Here is a 19015-nt window from a genome sequence, read left to right as displayed (position 1 = left end):
AGAACGTTTTTAGTGTGCTGCCCGTACACTAATATAGTACTGACTCAAGCTGAGGGCTAATCTGCCTGAGTCAATTCCGATAATTACCTTCAGCTTTTGCCATGTGACTTCTCCCTTCACAGAGCCAAGTAGGTGACTTCTGGTTTTTTTGGTGAATTGTACTGTTTCTGTTCCTGTTCGAAGTTTAATGCACGTATGAAAACTCCAGAGCCTGGATTTTCTTTTTTTTTTTTTAAACGGGCTTGTTGCAACATTTGTCACTTCCTGCAAGAATCTCAGATGCTTTCTTCCTCCTTGAGAACATCCTCTAGTGGAGCCAGCACCCTGCCGCCCTGTTCACACAGCCTTGCCAAAATTCTTGGCTGAACATCCTCCATCCTGGTTCAAGTACCGGATCAGAGTTTTGGGGGTGACGTGCTAAGAATATTTGTGGGTTCTGCAAAACAAGGCAATATTCCCAACATATTTTTTTCCACCTCACCCCAACTTTCCAGCACCGCAGACCACAATGCAAAGCCCCTCTCTGCAGTACCGCTCGCTCATCTGTCGATGTAGTCATTCCCTCCTGTCTGGAAATCACTTGACAGTCGCCCTTGCTTGACCTCAGATTATTGTGTTGCTTCTATTGCACTTCTGCAGTTTGTTGGGAGTGTTCTGTGTATTTTAACCATAGCCTCCCAAGTGCTTGTAAACCTTCCCATTGCTGTGTGTCTGACACTGCTCCACATTGTCTCTACTCAGTCCATTGCTGGAGAGCACCGTGACAACCCACTTAGTTCTACCTTTCAGCCTGATGCCGAATTTTATCAGTTACTCTGCTTGACTCTTGCCAAGCTGTGTATCCGTCTTATTCCATCAAAGTCACCCATCTCCAGTTTCCCAGAGAGAGCTAAGTGGAATATATCTGCACACACAAGACCAGCTACAGTGAAAAAGATGTGCAAAAAAAGCATCTGGGTTCAACCTAGTTTCAGCAGTTTGTTCACTGTTTGTTCATGTCCTTTTTCTTAAGCTGGTGCTGCCAGAATCTAGGTAGGTAGATTGCTTTAAAAGGCCTAGATGCGCTTTTGCCTAGTTCAGGGGGCAGGAAGTCTGTATCCTCATCTGTATTCCTTAGTCTGAGTTAGTTGCGCCATTGATTTATTCCCTCCGAAGTGTCACGGACGTGCATGGCGGAGAATTCTTTAAAGATGGGATCTGCTGAAATAATGGGGGAGTAGAAAGAGAGGGGCTGGTTCACTACAAATGGAGCTAGTCTGTCTGTCAGGTTTCCCTATTTCTGCCTCTGTAAACAGGTGCTTTGTTTTCTGTCTCAGCTGTGGGATCGCACAGAGGAGCAGGCAGGGCGGGCGGGCGGGGGCTATAGTCAAATGAAGGTCAGTGCACAAAGTTGGCTATGCTTTATTTTAAGCAGGATGAGATCTGAAATGCTTCCCTAATCTGCACAAGTGGAAACCATAGGAACACAAGTCAACACTGGGCTTCAAAAGCTGAGCCCACCTCCCTGGATATCTCTGCTCTCATCTTTCTCCCCTTGCTTCCCCGCACCCTCTCCAAAAAAGCCCTAGTGAATGGCACTAGCATCTGAGGTCGCCTTGCAGCCCCCAGGGCTGTGAGCTCCAGACAACCTGACAGCAATGCTTGGGCTACTGGCTCGTGCCCGTCCGGAAGTGCCTCTTCCTGCAGAGGCCATACCACCACAGTGCTAGAGTTTCAGGCTGAAAGGTTAGAGGGGCACCCATCGGAAGTGAAGTAATCCAGGCCCGTCAGCTGCAAAGGATCCAGTTACAAAGGTCCCAGGGGCCTTGGTGCTTGGGAAAGGAACTGATTAGAGATAGCCTTTCAAGGTGCTGAGATGTTGAGCAGTGACTTGTGGGATGGGGGCTGGGCTGGGCTCCTGTCCACATCTCTCCCAAGTCACAACACTCAGCCTTTGGAGCATTACAAATAGGGAAGGATGCCTTTCACATCCCAATCTCCTCCCCTGCTGGCACCAGCTGAGGGTTCCCCAGCATACCCCGCTGCCTGGGTACAGCAAATTGTAACTTGTGCCTGCCGCTGGCACACGCCTGGGCACCTTTCAGTGGCTTCCTTAACCTGAGCGTTAAGGATCCCGGAAGGATGTGCAACAAGGTTCAGCAGCAGGTCACTTGGCTAGAGGTGCCTCAGATGGGCTGTGTTCTGCGAGGGCCCAGGCTGATCTCTGCCACCTTGAGCATCCATGAGAGCTCTGAGGCCCATGCCACGCCAGAGAGTTAAATGCTTAATCCCAGCCCCAGAGGCAGATTAGAGGCCACTTGGCTTTCGCAGGTTGGAATGGATTCAGCGTTATATAATTGCCAGCTCCTCAGTCCAAGCTGTGTGACAGCGCAGGAGCAGAACATCCTGGGGCTCTTCTCTCTCTGTCCCCTGTCCATGGGTTCTCCAAGGGGTAGGAACAGGACTCCCTGGTCCCCTTGGAGGCAGGTATTTGTCTCGCACGCCTGCTGTAAGGTCACAGCCAAGTGGGCCCTCGTCTGTGTGAATTTCCTTGATGCAGGTGAGGCCTTGTTTACCAATAGCTGGTAAGCGGGCTCTGGGCCAAGGAGCAAGTCGCGATGGCCTGGCCAAGGGGGACTGAACTGACTTGCTCCGAATGCCACACCCACAAAGATGGCAAACGTCCCTGAGAGTCAGGAGAGGGCAGTGATGTGTCATTCCCCCACCACTGTCTGGATGTAGCCTGGATGGAGTGGGACCAATCCAGTCCCGGTCTCTGAGCATTGCTCAGAAACCTCAGTCCGCAGGTCATTAGCCCAGCATTGCAGCTCGGCCTCCATTTCAGAGGGAGAGTGCATTTGACACCTGTGATCTCTAGTTAATGAACATCTTCAGTGGGCGTCCCTGGGCCTTGCCAATGGCAGCTGGCAGTGGGGAAAACAGGGCTAGGTATTCTACTCTTGTCAGGGTAATGGGCGTGGTTTCCCGCAGAGCCGCCTGCTCGGCAGAGCTGGGAATAGATGATTTCGCTGTACAGTAACACCTCTCCTTCTCTCTCTCTCTCTCTCTCTCTCTCTCTGCCCCCTCCCCCCAAAGGTTTCAGAGACAGCTGTCTGAGCCCTGCCATCCTTTCCCTCCTCCGCCAGGCCTTCCTGGAGACAGTCGCCCCGTCTACCACAGGCAGATGTCAGAGCCTATAGTCCCGGCCGCTCCCCACCCTCCTCAGGGATTCAAACAGGAGTACCATGATCCCCTCTACGAGCACGGTGTCCCGGGCATTCCAGGCCCCCCAAGGCACGGATACCAGTCTCCAATGGGCATTAAGCAGGAGCCCAGGGATTACTGCATTGACTCAGGTTTGTATGGGAGTTGGGTCTCCAGCTCTGGAGACGCTACTGAAAGGTTTAGCCAGGACCCCGCCTTGGTGCCTTTGCTGTAGTGTTCCTCGTGCGCAGGACCCTGGGCTTCACGAAGGCTGTGGAGCACCCTACTGTGAGGAATAGACCCCACTTGGAACTTGCGGACCTCAGCCAGTGCCTGTAGGGAGTGCAGTGTGTCGGAAAGGAAAGCCGCCCCCTAGGGGGGACTGCAGGCACTGCAGCATCTGCAGAATGCTGGCGGGGGAGCATAAAGAAGTCACTTCCCACGGCTCTGTTGAAGCTGAACAGCATATTGGTTCATGCCCTAAACTGGAGTAGGCGCTGCTATGCCCTCTCAGTCCGCTGGGTGACTTCCAAACACAGCGAGGGACCGATGGGAAAGGGAACAGCAGTGTTTACATACAGCAACCTGTTGGCTTTCTCATGCCAACAAAACGCCTCCAAAGAACCCCTGCTGGCCATAGGTCAGTGCCCAGGTTTTGCCGAGGCCCTGTGGAAGGAAGCACCTTCTGCGCATAACCTAGCACCCCGTGTGCAGGCCGTCTGTGTGGCTGGAGTTCTTCCCCGAATGGTTGGGGCGGGGAGCAGGTTGATGCAGCGAGTTCCAGCTGATTCACACGCTCCAGGCTAGAGCCAAGCTGCTATCTCTCCCGATCTCCCAGCCAGTGCTGGGGTGCAGCAAAGTGCCACTATATCTGCCGCGCTAGGAGAAGAACGGAGCTGCAGTTGGCCCACCTGCCTCTGCTGGGGTTTAGCTGGCAACTTCCTCTAAGGCGTCTTGATAATGTCGCATTAAAGCGGTGACCTCTGTGACCTCGGCACTTCCCACTGCGGGTGCGGGAAACCTCACCCCGCACGCTGCCCCCAAACTGATGTCTAACCAAGTTAAAATGTCAGATGACTTTTTTTTTTTTTTGTATAAAGAACAAACATCAGGCACTCGACAGATGTTGCTGTATCTAAGCTCCAGTAATCTGCACAGCAGTCCTGCTCGACTGTGCTGCAGACCTGTGTGCAGAATGCCTCCTCCTGCCCACCTTCCCTTAGCTCACAGGGGCAAAGGTTATCTGAGCACATGGAGTTATGTGGGCTCGGGCTAAGCTTTCCCCTTGGCCCCAGGTAGCCGACTCTGTTGACCCATTGTGTGATTTCTGCTGGCTGCTGACAGTGCAGGGCCTAGCTACACAACGGAAAATCCTCTAATCGCCTTAGGCCTAAAAATATGGTGACCTCTCAAAGGCAGGATTGAATGCAGTCGTCAGCAACAAAATGGAGCAGGTGTGTGTGTGTGGCGGGGGGGGCATATCTAAAGGTTTTGAAGGACTCTTGTTTATCTCTAACTTTCCTCCCTTCTTGTGTTGCTTGAGCTATGTGGGAGAAGATAAACTATTGGGCTTGGTCTCTTTTAAGACCATCTGCTAAAGTGGGTTGTTGAAACAGACCTTTCACTATTGAACGTCTCCAAATCACCTTTGCAAGTCAGTTTGGATTACCTTTTCCAAACCAGGAAGGAGCCTGTACTTTGTGCTGATAACCTCTCCCTGCTCATTTTGAGTCCGCATGCTATTGCAAAGAGATGAGAGTGAAAGAGGAGGGGGCTGTCCCCTGTAGGAAGAGGCGAAGAGCTGGTTTGTAAGACCTCCAGGATCAATATGCTGTGTTCAGGACACCTCAGTTTAATCTTTCACGTTGAATCTGAGGTGGTAAATAGTCATGTGGGCTAGGAATAGTTGAGAGCCATGAGCTGACCTGTTTTCTGAGGCTTCTAGTTTCCTAGATGAGGGGGAATTCTCTGTTCAGAGAAGTCTGCGAGTCAAAATGAACATCAAGCAGTCCCTGAAATCTTATGTGGGGAGCTCTCACCTCGCGAGCGCCTCTTGCTGCTGTGTGCAGTACTGCAGCCCTTTTCCTGATCCCAAGGCCCCTTGTAGATTGTTGCCCTTGCCTGGTGGGTCTTCAGCGGCTCAGCCTCCGGCGGGGTCACACACTCAAAACAAACCCCTTCCGGAGTAGCAAAAGTCCAGCAAAACTGTCTGCCCTCACCTGGGTCTTCAGCCCCGGCTCTGGGCTCTGTAAACTCAGCCCTTAGGTGGGGCTGCCAAACAAGCCTTGTCTCTATCTCGGGTTCGACTCCACTTCCCTGGAGCGGGGGGACCTGGCCCCGCACTGCTCTTGGTGCCAGCCAAGGGACGCTACAGCCAGCAGCCCCACACAGCTCCCTGCAATTCGTTGCTGCTGCTTCCCTGGGCCTCTTCCCACCTGGTCCCTTTAGCCTCCCCCTTAGCTCAGGGTGCCCCTCTCTCCCAGATTAAGCAAGTGCAGCCAGGATCAAACCCTGGCTGCCCCACGAGCTCCTGTGGCCAGAGAGGAGCCCTCCCCCTCCCCGGTCCCTCTGGTCCCAGCTGAGCTCTGGCTACTTCTGGGAGGCCTCTCTAGGCAGGCCGGGAGGATCCCCCCTCTGCTGTTTCTGCCCTGAGTGGGGATGGTAGGGACAGGCCCTGCCATACGGTGCTGGGAAGACCGAGTGCGCCCCATCATATGTCACCACAATAGAATTGCTTGTAGGGCTAACTGTGATCTCGCGGGGTTTCCTGCTCTCATGGCACTGCCAAACCCGGGTGGGAGGCATGCAGTGTGCCAAGGAGCAGCGCCAGGGCCCTGGGAGGATGATGTGGCCTGTGATGGGGTGATGCTGACCCCGCCCAGCAGGTGGAGGTGCTGAGCCATTGCGCCTGCCGACCACGCACGCAGTGGCTTTGTAACGTTCCCAGGGGGCCGAGTGGGGCTATCTCAGCATGCTGCTTCTGCTTTGCCACGTGGTCAGGGTGTAGCGCTGCCTGGTTCAGCGCAGGCTTAACTCGGCTATTGTCTTGATTGTAGAAGTGCCTACCTGCCAGTCGTCATACATGAGAGGAGGGGGCTACTTCCCCGCGGGCCAGGAGGGTAAGTGTGCGCGTGTGTACACAAGACGGAGCACAGTGGGGACGGGCATGGGCGCAGAGTTGCGTGGCATTGACTGGGGCAGAGGGTTGTGGTGGTTGTCACACAAAGGACCCTGAGAAGAGTGTCCGTTGACGGTGCTACTACTGTGACCACTGCTTTAGAAAGGGAGAGGCCTAGGAACTTCCCTGGTTCTGGTACCCACCCCCACCCATCTGTAGCTTCCTTTCTGTACTGGGGTGAGTCAAGCACGAGTAGTGAAAAGCAGGTGGAATAGCAAACCAGCGTCACTGCTGATTTTAGAGATCCAATCTGCCCCTTACCAGGCACTCTGTATCCTTCCGTGCGACTGTTGAGACTCCCATTTACCGCAGCGTGAGTTCTTCCTTCCTGCCCTGCTCTTGGGTGTATTAGACGGTGGTACGGATGGCTGTGCCTGATGCAGCTGCTAATAATAGTGCGTCTCCATTTCAACTGACGCTTCACCTGAGCTAACAGACCATCCCAGCTGTGTGAGAGCAAGGGGAAACCACGCTGCCATTCTCAGCCACACATCTCGACGGCCACATACTTGGCTGTACCCTCTAGTCTGGGATAATATGCCTGATAGAGACAGTAAGAGGGTTTTCAGTTACTGGAGCTACATGGGTTGGGGAAGAGGAGAAATCTGAATGGTATTCGGCCAGCGGAGTGGCTTTCAGCTCACTCACTGAACTAGTCTAGACAGGTTTTCTGCCAGCAAATAGAATCCAACTTTCTGAGGGCCAGGCCAAGTGAGCCGATGCACCGTTTAGCCCAGAAATGGGACTATCCTTGGATGTTCCTCTTGCAAGTGAAATGTGCTGACTTTCTAAAGCTGTTAGCTGTATGCCTGGCCTCAAGGTGAAGGGGAGGAAACAATCCATGGTCCAAATCTGCTCGTAGAGCAGTAGGTTTGGGCCTGAGCATTAGAGAAGTTGACCCAAAAGGTGGGTATGAATGAGTTCGTGCCATCAGGAATACGGTGGTTTTTACAGGCATTAACTCTCCAGCAGTGCCGCTGCTGACCCCGGCACAAAGGCCCTGCTTGGTGTGTAGCCTGGACTCCAACCCAGGCCATGTTTGTGGCTATGGCACTGTAGCAGCTGGGATTTCACTAGTCTCAGCGGGGTCTTTCGTGCATTCTCAATGGTCTCTTGAAAGCCTTTTTAGTGTGTTTGTTTTGCTGAGCTGGCTGGTGACAGTCAGCATTTATTAATGCCACCGGCTGCCTGTCCCAGTAGGATGGTAGGGAAACCTTCTGCTAGAACGAGGAAATCTGGATTCATACCAGACAAATTTTCAGTTTTCTGAGAAACTGCGTCAGATGGGCCTCAAATAAAGCCATGGTCTCCCTAAGCAAAGGGGGTAGCTGGCAGGTGTCCAGGAGATTTCTGATCCGGGGTTCGGTTGGTTCAACAGCACAATCAGCTAATCACACCTCTGCACCCATGTCATGTATGCTTCAGCATAGGTATTTTACTATAACGGGGCTCAAAAGGGAGCTAGATAGGTCCATTAATGGCTATCTTCCATGAATCTATTAGCCAGGATGGGCAGGGACGGTGTCCCTAGCCTCTGTTTGCCAGAAGCTGGGATTGGGTGACAGGACATGGATCACTTGATGATAACCTGTCTGTTCATTCCCTTTGGGGCATCTGCCATTGGCCGCTGTCAGAGGACAGGATACTGGGCTTGATGGATCTTTGGTCTGACCCAGTATGGCCGTTCTTATGTCGCCTCTCTGGTCTGGACTGCAGAGCTAATGGGCATGCTTTCCTCCTAGGGTTTTCCTATGAAAAAGATGCCCGGTTGTACTTTGATGACACCTGCGTGGTGCCGGAGAGGCTGGAAGGTAAGACACTGGCTGTAATGTGGCAGGGGGGCAGGCGTGGAGCTGCCTAATAGAATTCCTGCAGCCGGCTCTTTTGACAAAAGCAGGATGAGAAACCCAAGCCAGTGGCAAAAAGACACCGGAGCTGGGCTCTGTCACCAGGCCCCACTCTCTATCCATGGCATGGTGGCATCCTCGGGCAGCCTCGTTCTAGGGCTAGAGACTAGCCAGGCTGCCCCCGAGTGCAGGAGACAGCAGGTCGGCAGCGAGCTGGGGCCCTGCTGTGCTGGGAGTGGGTGATCTAACGTGTCTCTCCTCCCACGCAGGGAAAGTGAAGCAGGAGCCCACCATGTATCGGGAGGGGCCTCCATACCAGAGACGAGGGTCACTGCAGCTCTGGCAGTTCCTGGTCACGCTCCTGGATGACCCGGCCAATGCCCACTTCATTGCCTGGACAGGCCGGGGCATGGAGTTCAAGCTGATCGAGCCTGAAGAGGTACAGAGCTGGCCTCGGGACTCGCCAGTGGCTGCTGGCTTGGTGACAACCCAGAAACAAAGGCCTCTGTTCCCAACCCACTGCCCCCACCCCCAACACTCTGGGCATTGCCTGGTCCAGTGTGGGGGGAACAGTGGGGGAAGGGTTGAGTCTAGTGGGGTTTAATCCTTATTGGAAATGAATGACTGGCTTGGAGCCTCAGGCTGATCAGGGCTCTCTCCTTTCCACCCCTCTCTCTCTCCCTAAATGGCAGGCAGGCCTGGGCGGGGGGGTGTAGAGAACATCTTTGCTGGGGCCATGGAGTGTGCTCTGGATCTCCAGAGGGGAGACCCATGGTCCTGTGGGCGCTGTGAGCAGGGGCTGTGTACAGCGGCTTTTCAGCCTCTTGAGGAAGGCTGGACAAGGCATATGGAGCCTTGGGATGGAACAAATGTAGCTGCCTTGGTATATGCTTGGCAGGGTTAGAGCTCTGGGGCCCTGGCTGGCTCAGCTAGGCCCTCCAGCCATATGGGGAATAGTCTGGCTCTTGCTCAGCACTGGAGGAGGTCTGAGACTCTGGCTCACCTAGGACCAGGGGGCTGAGCTCTCCATTTGTAGAGTTAGTGCTGGGCTAGCCTTGTGGTCTGCCTCACAGACAGAGAGTACAGATGGGGTGAGTGCTGGAGCTTGGGCAGAAATGGAGGTAGATTTATGGTTGGTGCTGGGGCCTCAAACACTGTAGTGGACACATCCAGCAGTGAGATAGTTAATGTTGATATTTAGACTTTCATCACTAGGTTTCAGAGTCAACATACAGCACAGTGAGGGAAGAGGAGCAGTTCCCACCTCTCAGAGCTGTCTGCCAGCTCAGGCAGGCACTGCTGCCTCTGCCTCGCTTTGTTCCTGTGGGTGAAGGGAGTGTGTTTTCTGTTCGCTTACTTGGGGCTGTTTTGCCGCTCCAAGGGCGAGAATTGTTTTCAAATGGACACACAGATTCTCGAGCAAGGGCGGGACTCCGCAGCCGGGCAGTACAGGCAATCACAGGTACAGCGGCTGTGACGTGTGCAGGTCCTGCCAGCAGCGTAGTCTATAGCTTTTATTTTACACCCAATCTGCTTTTGAGTAGTCTTCAAGATGTAAAAGCCAGCAATGCTGTCTCCCCTGGCAACTGGAGCAATTAGCTTGCAACTTCCATCCCCAATTCCTGTCTCAGCAGACACCGAACAGCAGAAATGTCGTGGAAATATGTCCCTCCCGCCCCAGAACAGCTGGGAACCCAAAATAGGGCCATTTTGACTGCAAAGTGAAAAGGTGTAACAGGGGTAGGGGGGGTACTGCTGTGATGCCATTGTAAGCCATGCTCTGCTTGGGTCCCTCTGATTAGGGGTCCATATTCCCACCAGCAGTAACTGCTTTGCCCAGGGCTGAGACACACATGTTACCTTTGGAAGAGCATTCCCTCTCGTGGGAACCAGACTGTCTCCTCCGCAGCCCTGTCTCCTCCTTCACCCACAGGAGCCTGCAGGTGACCTTGGGTTAGGCCCTGTGTCACAGCTGCTTGTCGGATCTTCTCCCGCCTGTAACACAGCCCAAGGGGGCTGAACAGATGGCACAAGCCCAGGTCTCCATGCCTGCTATGCCGGAGCCCCAGATTGCTTGTTACCAATCTGCCAACCAGGAGCCCTGGGTGCTTGTGTCATTATCTCCTATACTGTAGCTGCCAGTTCATGTGCTCTCCCTGGGCGCTCTGTGAGAATCCTTCCTTCCCTTTCACTCTAGCATGTTGCCTTCCCTGCCCACGTGGCCCTGGGCTGGGCTGGGCCGGGCCACCACTTGCCAGGTGCATTGGACACCTAGCAGGGTCTGTGAGGTTTCCACTGCAGCTGTCGGCTCTGCCCTGGCAATTCCAAGAAGGCACTGGGCTTCTTAAATTGCCCTCTGTGAGGAGCATCGGGGCACGTTTGCATAGTGACGCAGAGGAAGAAGCAGTTTAAATAATTGAAACCAGCTGCATTGCTGAGCGGTGCACTCTGGGTAATGATCCATAATCTCTATTGCGCTGTGCATGGAAATTGTGGTTTTCAAACGGCTTTTTTGGCAGGCTCCCTAATCAAGTGGCTTTGATTGTCTTCCAGTTGAGCACCCTCTGAACGCTGACAGGCGGCTCTTCAGTCTGCAAATGCTTTCGCCATGAGTCTGCTTTTATTGCCTTTTGGGGGAAGGATGGAATTAAGGGGGGGATGCAAGTGGGGGGGGTGGAACATGTGACAAAAAACCACCAGGGCGCAAGGAGCCGTGGTCCCTGGGATGCCGCCGCCTCTCTTTGTGGAGGAGATATGACAGGAGTCATGTAATCTCCCCCGGCCAAGAGCAAGCTAGGCAGGGAAGCCAAGCTCTCTTCTGTCCCCAGCCAGGGCCTGGCTAGCTGTGAGTAGGCCTCGTGGGGCTCACCAGCGCACAGCGTCGTGCAGTGTTGCGACAGACGGAGCTTTTCTGCGGCCCCCTCCACTAGCGGAGCCCTGGTGCTGGAAGGCGATTACGTAACCATAGCTACGGCGCGGCTTGGAAGCCCTGCGTACACAAACACTCTTGTTGCATATGGAAGTGATGGCAGGAAGAGGCTGTGACTGAATGGACAGCGTGCTCTGGAGGCGCTTCCAGAGCTTGGCTGGGGGGGCCGGGGAGGGGTTGCTGTCCTGCCTGCAGTGGTGTAGCACCTTACAGCTTTCACTGAGGAAAGGCCAATGCGGGTGTGGCAGGAAAGCTGGGCTTCCTTTTCCCTCCGGAGGTGGCATCTTTGCTTTCAAGTGTTTAGGTTTCTGGCAAATAAACCGTTGCTGTTCTGCTGCCCCTTGTTAACGAGTGTCTGTTAGCAGGAGCCAGCTCCACAATCTCTGTCCATTCCCTTCCCCAGGCCATGAATAGAGGCCAAAACACTAAACCTTATGGAAGAGGGGTTACCGTTTCCTCTTAGGCCTGGAGCATGGGAGGGGATGGAGAGGGATGTTACGTTCCACAGGCGTGGCTTGGGATGCTAAACCCATGCACCGCTCTGATTTTAAACAGCTGAAGAGGAGAGCAGCTCCCCCGCCTGCTAGCCACTTTGCTGCTGTAACTAGAGGTCCTTGGGCGAGTTTCTTTCACCTCCGCAACTCACCTGGTGAACAGAAAAGGGCCCCCCCAACCTTAACATTGGCCAGGGAGATTTACCTGCCTTGCCAGTCGGTGTTGCCATTTGAACTGCTCTGTGTTCAGCTCGGGTTGGCGCCTCAGGCCTCTGCGTGCATTTCCCCTCTGTTACAATGCCTCAGGTGGACGGGGTTTGGCTTAGTGCACTTAGTGTCAGGAAATCCCATTAATCTCTCTCCAAGTGGATAATGGTGCCCTGTGGCTTATTGTCCATTCCAGAAATCTCCAGGGAGAGGGTGGATTGGTTGGCAGCAGCCTCATGTCATCAGATTCCTGCTCCCGAAGGGAATAGAAATGAGTAAACCTCTTCAGGCTACTCCGGAATCTGCTTAGAAATGACTGGGTTCTCTTGCAGCCCATTAGCAGCTCCTGCCTGTGGCTGCCTCTCTCAGGTTTCTGAGGTGTCCGTTCTAGTAATTCCTTATTGACTGCAACCAAAACCACAGAGCTTAGCTGCCGCGTGCTAATGGCTAGTGGTCGATAACCCGGGGGTTGGGTAGAAGTGATGGCTCAGCCAGCCTGCTATATTCTGAGGCCCTAGGCGGCTCAGGGGGTTGGTAATGGGACACAGAGCCTGGTGGTTGCAAGATTGAGTCCAGCAGCCATTGTTTGGCTGCTCTGTGATGTATGAGCAGTTACTTGCTGGTGAAGGCCCAATTTCTCATAGATATATGAGCACATAACAAGCCACCACTTTGGCTAGTGCAAGGACTGAATGGTACATGCAGGTGCTGGCTGTGCCTGGGTCTATACCTGTTGGAGGACTCTGGTCACCAAGGCTCTTTGAGACCCCTCTCAGTATCACTAACCTTTGGCAAACCCATCAGAGCTGCCCCTGGGTCTTCATGCCTGTCTCCTCTCTCCTCAGGTAGCTCGACGCTGGGGAATCCAGAAGAACCGACCAGCCATGAACTACGACAAGCTCAGCCGTTCTCTGCGCTACTACTATGAAAAGGGCATCATGCAGAAGGCAAGTAGGTCACCGCAGCCTGTCAACAGCAAGCTGGATGCCTGAGGGTCGAGGGCTGGTGCATGGGGACAGCCCCTCTGGGTGAGGGGGTGGGGACTGGCGGCAGCAGCAGGACAGCATGTGTGGTGCCCATGGCTAGTCGGATTCCTGAGTAGCTGCAGAACCTTTCAGGAGTGGGACCCGGGTCCCCCGGCTTCTGTTGCTCTGGGGACAGACACTTGGAAGAGGGAAGTGACTCCACCAAACCAAGGCAGTGGGAAACAGTGATGTAACCTGGTTTGGGGCAGGGGCTGTTAGGGGAGAGACTGGGGCACCAATTTAATTTTTTAGCATCTCATGGGCGAACTGTAAAGATGCAGCCTTATGGGAACGGAATGCAAAGTAGCAAAGCGTTAACTGTTCTGTTAGGGGTACGGCTGTCGTACTGAAATAGTGACAACCCTAGTGTGGCTGCCGGTGTGCCTAAACCTAGACTGAGCTGTTACAGGCAGATTTATAAAGTAACTCCTCACTTAATGTTGTAGTTATGTTCCTGAAAACTGCTACTTTAAGCAAAACGATGTTAAGCGAATCCAATTTCCCCACAAGAATTAATGTAAATGGGGAGGGGGCAGCGTTAGGTTCCAGGGAAATTTTTTTCGCCAGACAAAACTGTGTGTGTATGTATATACACACAAAAATACATACACTGTGTGTGTGTACACACACACAGTATAAGTTTTAAACAAACAGTTTAATACTGTACACAGCAATGATTGTGAAGCTTGGTTGAGGTGGTGAAAGGGATATTTCCCAGGGAATGCCTTACTGCTAAATGATGAGCATTGGGCTGAGTCCTCAAGAGTTAACACATTGTTGTTAATGTAGCCTGACGCTCTACAAGGTAGGAGGAATGGAGGGAGGGGAGACAGCATGGCAGAGACGCACAGTGTGTGTGTGTGGGGGGGGGGAGGGGGGGGAGACGGGCATTGCCCCTTTAAGTACGCTGCCTTTTTAAGTAGATCAGCAAGTGGAGACAGCAGCTGCTGCCAGCAGGCTCCCCCCTCCTGAGCCCTGTGGTGTGTCCCCCTGCTCTGTGGAGATGGGGGGACAGGAGCGGGGGGAGGGGGATACCCTGACATTAGCCACCTCTTCCCCACCCTGCACAGCAAGCAGGAGCCTCCAAGGCAGAGGGCAGGAGCAACACATGGCAATGAAGGGAGAGACAGCTGAACTGCTGGCAATTGGTAGTCTGCTGGGCGACTGCTGCACAGGGAACTTAAGGGGGCTGCTGGTCCACCCTGGTTCCAAGCCCCCACCAATAGCTGTGATGGGCTGCTCTTTCTGCAAGCAGTGGACAAAGCAGGTGGCTGCCAAACATTATAAGTGAGCATTGTGTAACTTTAAACGAGCAAGTTCTCTAATTGATCAGCAACGAAACATGGTTAACTGGGTCGACTTTAAGGAGGAGTTACTGTACCAGTATAGCTGTGTCCATGCTAGGGGGTTGTGGCTCGTTGACTATTCCACTTTCACCCTGATCTATTTCAAGCCAGATGGAGATTGTGCTCTAGTAAACTGAGGAGAGGGCTGGTCTACAGACCATCAGATGAAGCACTTCTGAACTGGAGAGCTGGTTTAGCCCTAAAGAGGCCATCTTTAAGAGAAGCTTCAGTAATAAGCCCTCGGAAGCGTTGTGCTACTTTTCACTGGGAGAGGAGCAAAGTTTGCCTTGACAAATGACAATAAATATCCTAATCCAAACAGTAGTGCTGGGAACATGAGCACACCCTGTAGTCAGGGTCCTCGAGAATGAATCCTCCAGCCCTTATGCAAATTGTACCATTTAACTTCTAATACTGTGTGGATGAGTGCTCAGTTAAGGGCTTTGTTCAATATTCTGCCCCCTAGTGGAAGAATTGAGACATCCCATTCTAATCCACATCCATGTGTCCTGAGCCACGTGTGGCAGCTGAGATTCTAAGAAAATAATGGCCATACTGGGTCAGACCAATGGTCCATCTACCCCAGTATCTGTCTTCTGATAGTCGCCAATGCCAGGTGCTTCAGAGGGAATGAACAGAACAGGGAATTATTGAGTGATCTGTCCCAGAGCATAGGGTTGCATCCCTGACCATCTTGGCTAATAGCGATTGAGGGACTTGTCCTCCATCAAGTTATCCAATTCTTTTTTGAATCCAGTTATATTTTTGGCCTTCACAGTATCCCCGGGCAATGAGTTCCACAGGCTGGCTGTGCGTTGTGTGAAGAAATACTTTCTTTTGTTTGTTTTAAACCGGCTACCTATTAATTTAATTGGGGACCACTGGTTATGTTATGTGAAGGGGTAAATAGCACTTTTTCTCCACACCATGATTTTATAAACCTCTGTCATATTCCTCCCCTTAGACTTTTCATCTTGGAAAAGAGATGACTATCTTTTTAATCTCTTCTCATTTTGTATGGATAATTGGGATTGTTTTCCAATGTGCATTACTTCGCATTTATCAACACTGAATTTCATCTGCTATTTTCTTGACCAGTCACCCAGTTTTGTGAGTTCTCTTGGTAACTCTTTACAGTCTGCTTTGGATTAAACTATTTTGAGTAATTTTGTATAGTCGGCAAATTTTGCCACCTCCCTTTTTCCAGATCACTTATGAATATGTTGAACAGCACTCGTCCCAGTTCAGATCCCTTAGGGACACCGCTGTTTACCTCTCTGAAAGCCGCCTATGGATTTAGGCATATCTTCCATTCAAAAGTAATGGAAGATACTTGTCCAAATTCCCTATATGTCTCTTGAAAAATATTAGCCAACACATACACAACTCCCCCTCCACAACCCCTTTCTATCCGTTGCACCCCTTTCCATAAAGGCGTTTGACAGCCCACAGAGATGACCCATCGGTTTGAAGTTTTGTGCCTTTGGCTCCTAGCTCTGTCTTGTTCCTCCTGTTATGGATGGGGTTTGTGAAACGTTGCACAAACAGTCTTTATAAGTAGGAGCCGAATGTTTTGGAGCATGCTGGAGCCTCCCAATTCTTTCATCCTAACAGACGTTTGTCTCTGCTTTTAGGTGGCTGGCGAGCGGTATGTCTATAAATTTGTCTGTGACCCTGATGCCCTCTTCTCCATGGCCTACCCAGACAATCAGCGCCCATTCTTGAAAGCCGAGCCCGACTGCCACGTGACCGAAGATGATACCTTGCCTCTTACACATTTTGAAGACAACCCCGCTTACCTCCTGGAGATGGATCACTGCAGCAACCTTCCCTACGCGGAGGGCTTTGCTTACTGACTTGCTGGAGGCTAGCGCTAGAAAGTCAAGTTTGGGCAAATAAAGGCAGTGGTTTGTAAAGAATGTTTGCTCTTCATAAAACTGGACACTGTAAGCATGGTTGGTGGAGCCTAAAATGTACATTCAGTGGCCCCGCAGAAGACAGAATCTGATAGCTTAAGGACTAGGAGTAGATCTGCCAAATGCTGCAACCACGAAGAGCTTTTCGGGGAGGGGGTTAACATGAAGTCTTTGTTCCAGGCTACACTGCTGTGGACATGTGTGAGGTGTGGCCATTGTACCCAATGGTCCCCCTGGAACTTGGCTAGACTGTGTGACTGTACAGCACACCATCCTGACAATCTCTGCTTTGCATCAATCACAATACTTGTAGCTGCCTTGTGTGTTGGAAAGGGCTTTGTTTTGCACAGACAATGGATTTGCGGAGTGGGGGCGATCCAAGCTAGTCTGGTTTAGGTTTCAAGTGTGGTGCTTGGCATCCCAGGAGTGGGACAGCACTCTGGGTGGTTTCAAATGCCTGGCACCCCATCAGACCTGAGGAAACCTCTGTTTTCTCTCTAAATAAAAACAAACCCCACCGGACAGCTCCCCTAACTCCTGATCCGGTTCTCTGGAACCACGGGTTCCTGCTCTCCTGTGGAGTCCATCACTTCCTCCCTGTTCGATGCTCAGGGATGGGGGGTGGCTTTAATTGCAGGGGAAGGGGGGTTGTGGCAGGGTTTTTTCGCACGTGTTGGGGAGAAGTTTATAAACCAATTTTGTAGTCTTTTGTATTTTAAGGCAAAGCTGCTCTTTGCAAGCCTCCCCGCGGCAGTGCCAAGGCTCTGAGGACACTGCACCCTGCGTGGCAGCCACGCCCGTTAGTGTCTGCTTTGTGCTCTCCGCATTGGATACTGAATGGAACACCTGCACACTATACGTTCGGAGTGTTCTGCAAGACAGCAGGGCCCTGCTGTTTGGGTCCCGTGAGCGCAGCTCCCACACTTTGGGAATTATATGTATATAATCCATGCATATCCCACTGGGTTAACTCTCTCCAAGGTGTGACCCTGTGGCCTGGCTGGTGTGGTCCTCCCGAACTACCTATTCCACTCCATATCACTGCTCAAATGTTAACCCTCCATCGTGCTCCTGGGATTTGAGACTGGGTGAAACATACAAATAACAGAACTCTCAGCTTAATTTCCATGTCACAGTTCCCTCTTCAGTGTGTTCAGGCTGATCTTATAAGAGGAGGCCTTTTTTAAGAATTAGGCTGTAATACCTGGATGGGGGAGGAGTTCAGGGATGTCTCACCATAAACAAAATGTTCACCTAAATCCCATGCCCTCATGCAGTTACAGTTTCCTAACTTACCCGTACCACTCCCATATGCTCTACCTATTTGCATATTTCCCCCCAGCTAGCTATACATTTTTGTTGTAAATGCTGTATAGGGTTTTTTCCTTCTTAGTTAACCTGGTTTGGCTTTGTTGACTGAGTCGTTACTTTTTTTGAAAGTATGACGATTAACTCTTTGTAGACTAAATTTCTTTCCCCATGATGTATAAAAGTGGCCTGTACAGTCATGAAATGTGGGATGCAGGCATCACTCTTGCACTCCTGCACCGAGGGGATGGATGCTAGCTTTTGTTCAGGGTGGAAAGTCTACAGTGCAGAAAGGGTTAATCTGAGGAGTGATCTGAAATAACCTTTCCTTGAGCAGGGTCGTGCATCTCCTGCAAAGCTGCATTACATTCTGTACTGTGTACAATAAAAGATTTTGCTTTCTGTTCTGAAATTGCCTTTTTTCCTCTTCTGTGTCGGGTGTGTGTCCTGAAAAGACGACTTGGGGAAGGCTTTCTGACTAGCCTCCAGATCTCTGTGCGGGGGTCACATCTACACTATGCTGGGTGGTCCTGCTGTGCCGATGATCCCAACGGGGAAAAGCCATTTGTCTCTTTGCTGATACGGCCTATGAAAATCCTTCGGTTGAGGGGGAGGAGGGTGTCTGTCCTCCCACATCTGACCACCATGTACCCAAACCAAGTACCGTGGGATCATGAAATGGCAATATCCCAAATGCTTTTCCAGCTCACACGTTGCAGGAGATGGACTCAGTGGGGGGAGGGAGGATTTGACCTGGAAACGAGTGGCCCAGCTTTGACTGTGTTGGCACCTACTGAGCTGTTCTACTTTGACTTATGAATATGTGCACAACAATGAGATCCTGAGAGCTGCACAAGCCGCTTCTGGCCATCCTTCCTCCTTGGCTTTTGCAATGCCTCTTTACATGCCGATGCACTGAGACATGCAGGCAGGGAATTGACTCTGAATTTCAATAGCAATTGGTATTCCTTTCGTGCTGCCCTACTGTTAGGATATAGATATTCAGGCCTGTCTGTAAAGACCTATACTCTAAGAATTTAGGTGTAATCTTATCACTTGGCTAGTAGAGGTATAAAAGAAAGAATCAAAATCACTGTCTGCCAGTGTAAGGTCCTTCTCTTATTGTGACAGTCTGAGGCCCTGTTCTTAGGCTAAGGCCTTTGGCTGCCTCTGTTGCTTAGCCATAAGCTGGGAAGCAACCGCTCACATCCTCACATTCCAAACTAGTCACATTGAAATAAGGTGCTGTTGGGCATTATCAGGACAGGATTGTATTTCTATCGCCTCCAGAGAAAGGGAAGTGCCTAGAAGACGTAAAAGGAAACTTAGTTTGATAGCATCCTGTCTGGCAAGAACTCACTTATCAATAGCTAAGCAGAACTCAAGTTTTACTATATAGTCTGCAATCAATCAGGAAGTGGGTGTGTGGGTAGGGGAAATGGGAACAGGGAATGGGGGTGGGGAAAATGGAATCATGTTTAGCTAAAGGGGGAAATGGGAACAGGAACACAGGTAAGCCTCTGTGGTGTCAGAGCTGGGAAGGGGGACACTAAGGAAGGAAACGAATCATGCTTGCTGGAAG

At 51.8% G+C, this 19015-nt stretch overlaps 1 protein-coding gene across 4 annotated transcripts in view; it reads left to right on the top strand.

Annotated features, from left to right (window-relative positions):
* Positions 1-17788, top strand: part of ETV5 (ETS variant transcription factor 5) — a 37733-nt gene extending 19945 nt beyond the window's left edge. For 3 of the 4 annotated variants that reach the window (XM_077826916.1, XM_077826918.1, XM_077826915.1), the window contains 6 exons: positions 3076-3335; positions 6240-6302; positions 8104-8172; positions 8478-8647; positions 12684-12785; positions 15844-17788. In XM_077826916.1, coding sequence (XP_077683042.1) covers positions 3076-3335; positions 6240-6302; positions 8104-8172; positions 8478-8647; positions 12684-12785; positions 15844-16065 — 886 coding nt within the window. In that variant the 3' untranslated portion in view covers positions 16066-17788. Of the gene's footprint in view, positions 1-3075; positions 3336-6239; positions 6303-8103; positions 8173-8477; positions 8648-12683; positions 12790-15843 lie in introns of all 4 variants that reach the window. The other variant, XM_077826917.1, reaches the window with a different exon arrangement.
* The last annotated feature ends 1227 nt before the right edge of the window (positions 17789-19015 follow it).

Source organism: Eretmochelys imbricata, chromosome 9 (genome assembly GCF_965152235.1).
Source record: "Eretmochelys imbricata isolate rEreImb1 chromosome 9, rEreImb1.hap1, whole genome shotgun sequence".
In the NCBI taxonomy this organism is placed as follows: Eukaryota; Metazoa; Chordata; order Testudines; family Cheloniidae; genus Eretmochelys; species Eretmochelys imbricata.
Note: the sequence above shows the minus strand (reverse complement) of the source record. Positions and strands in the feature narration are given on the sequence as shown.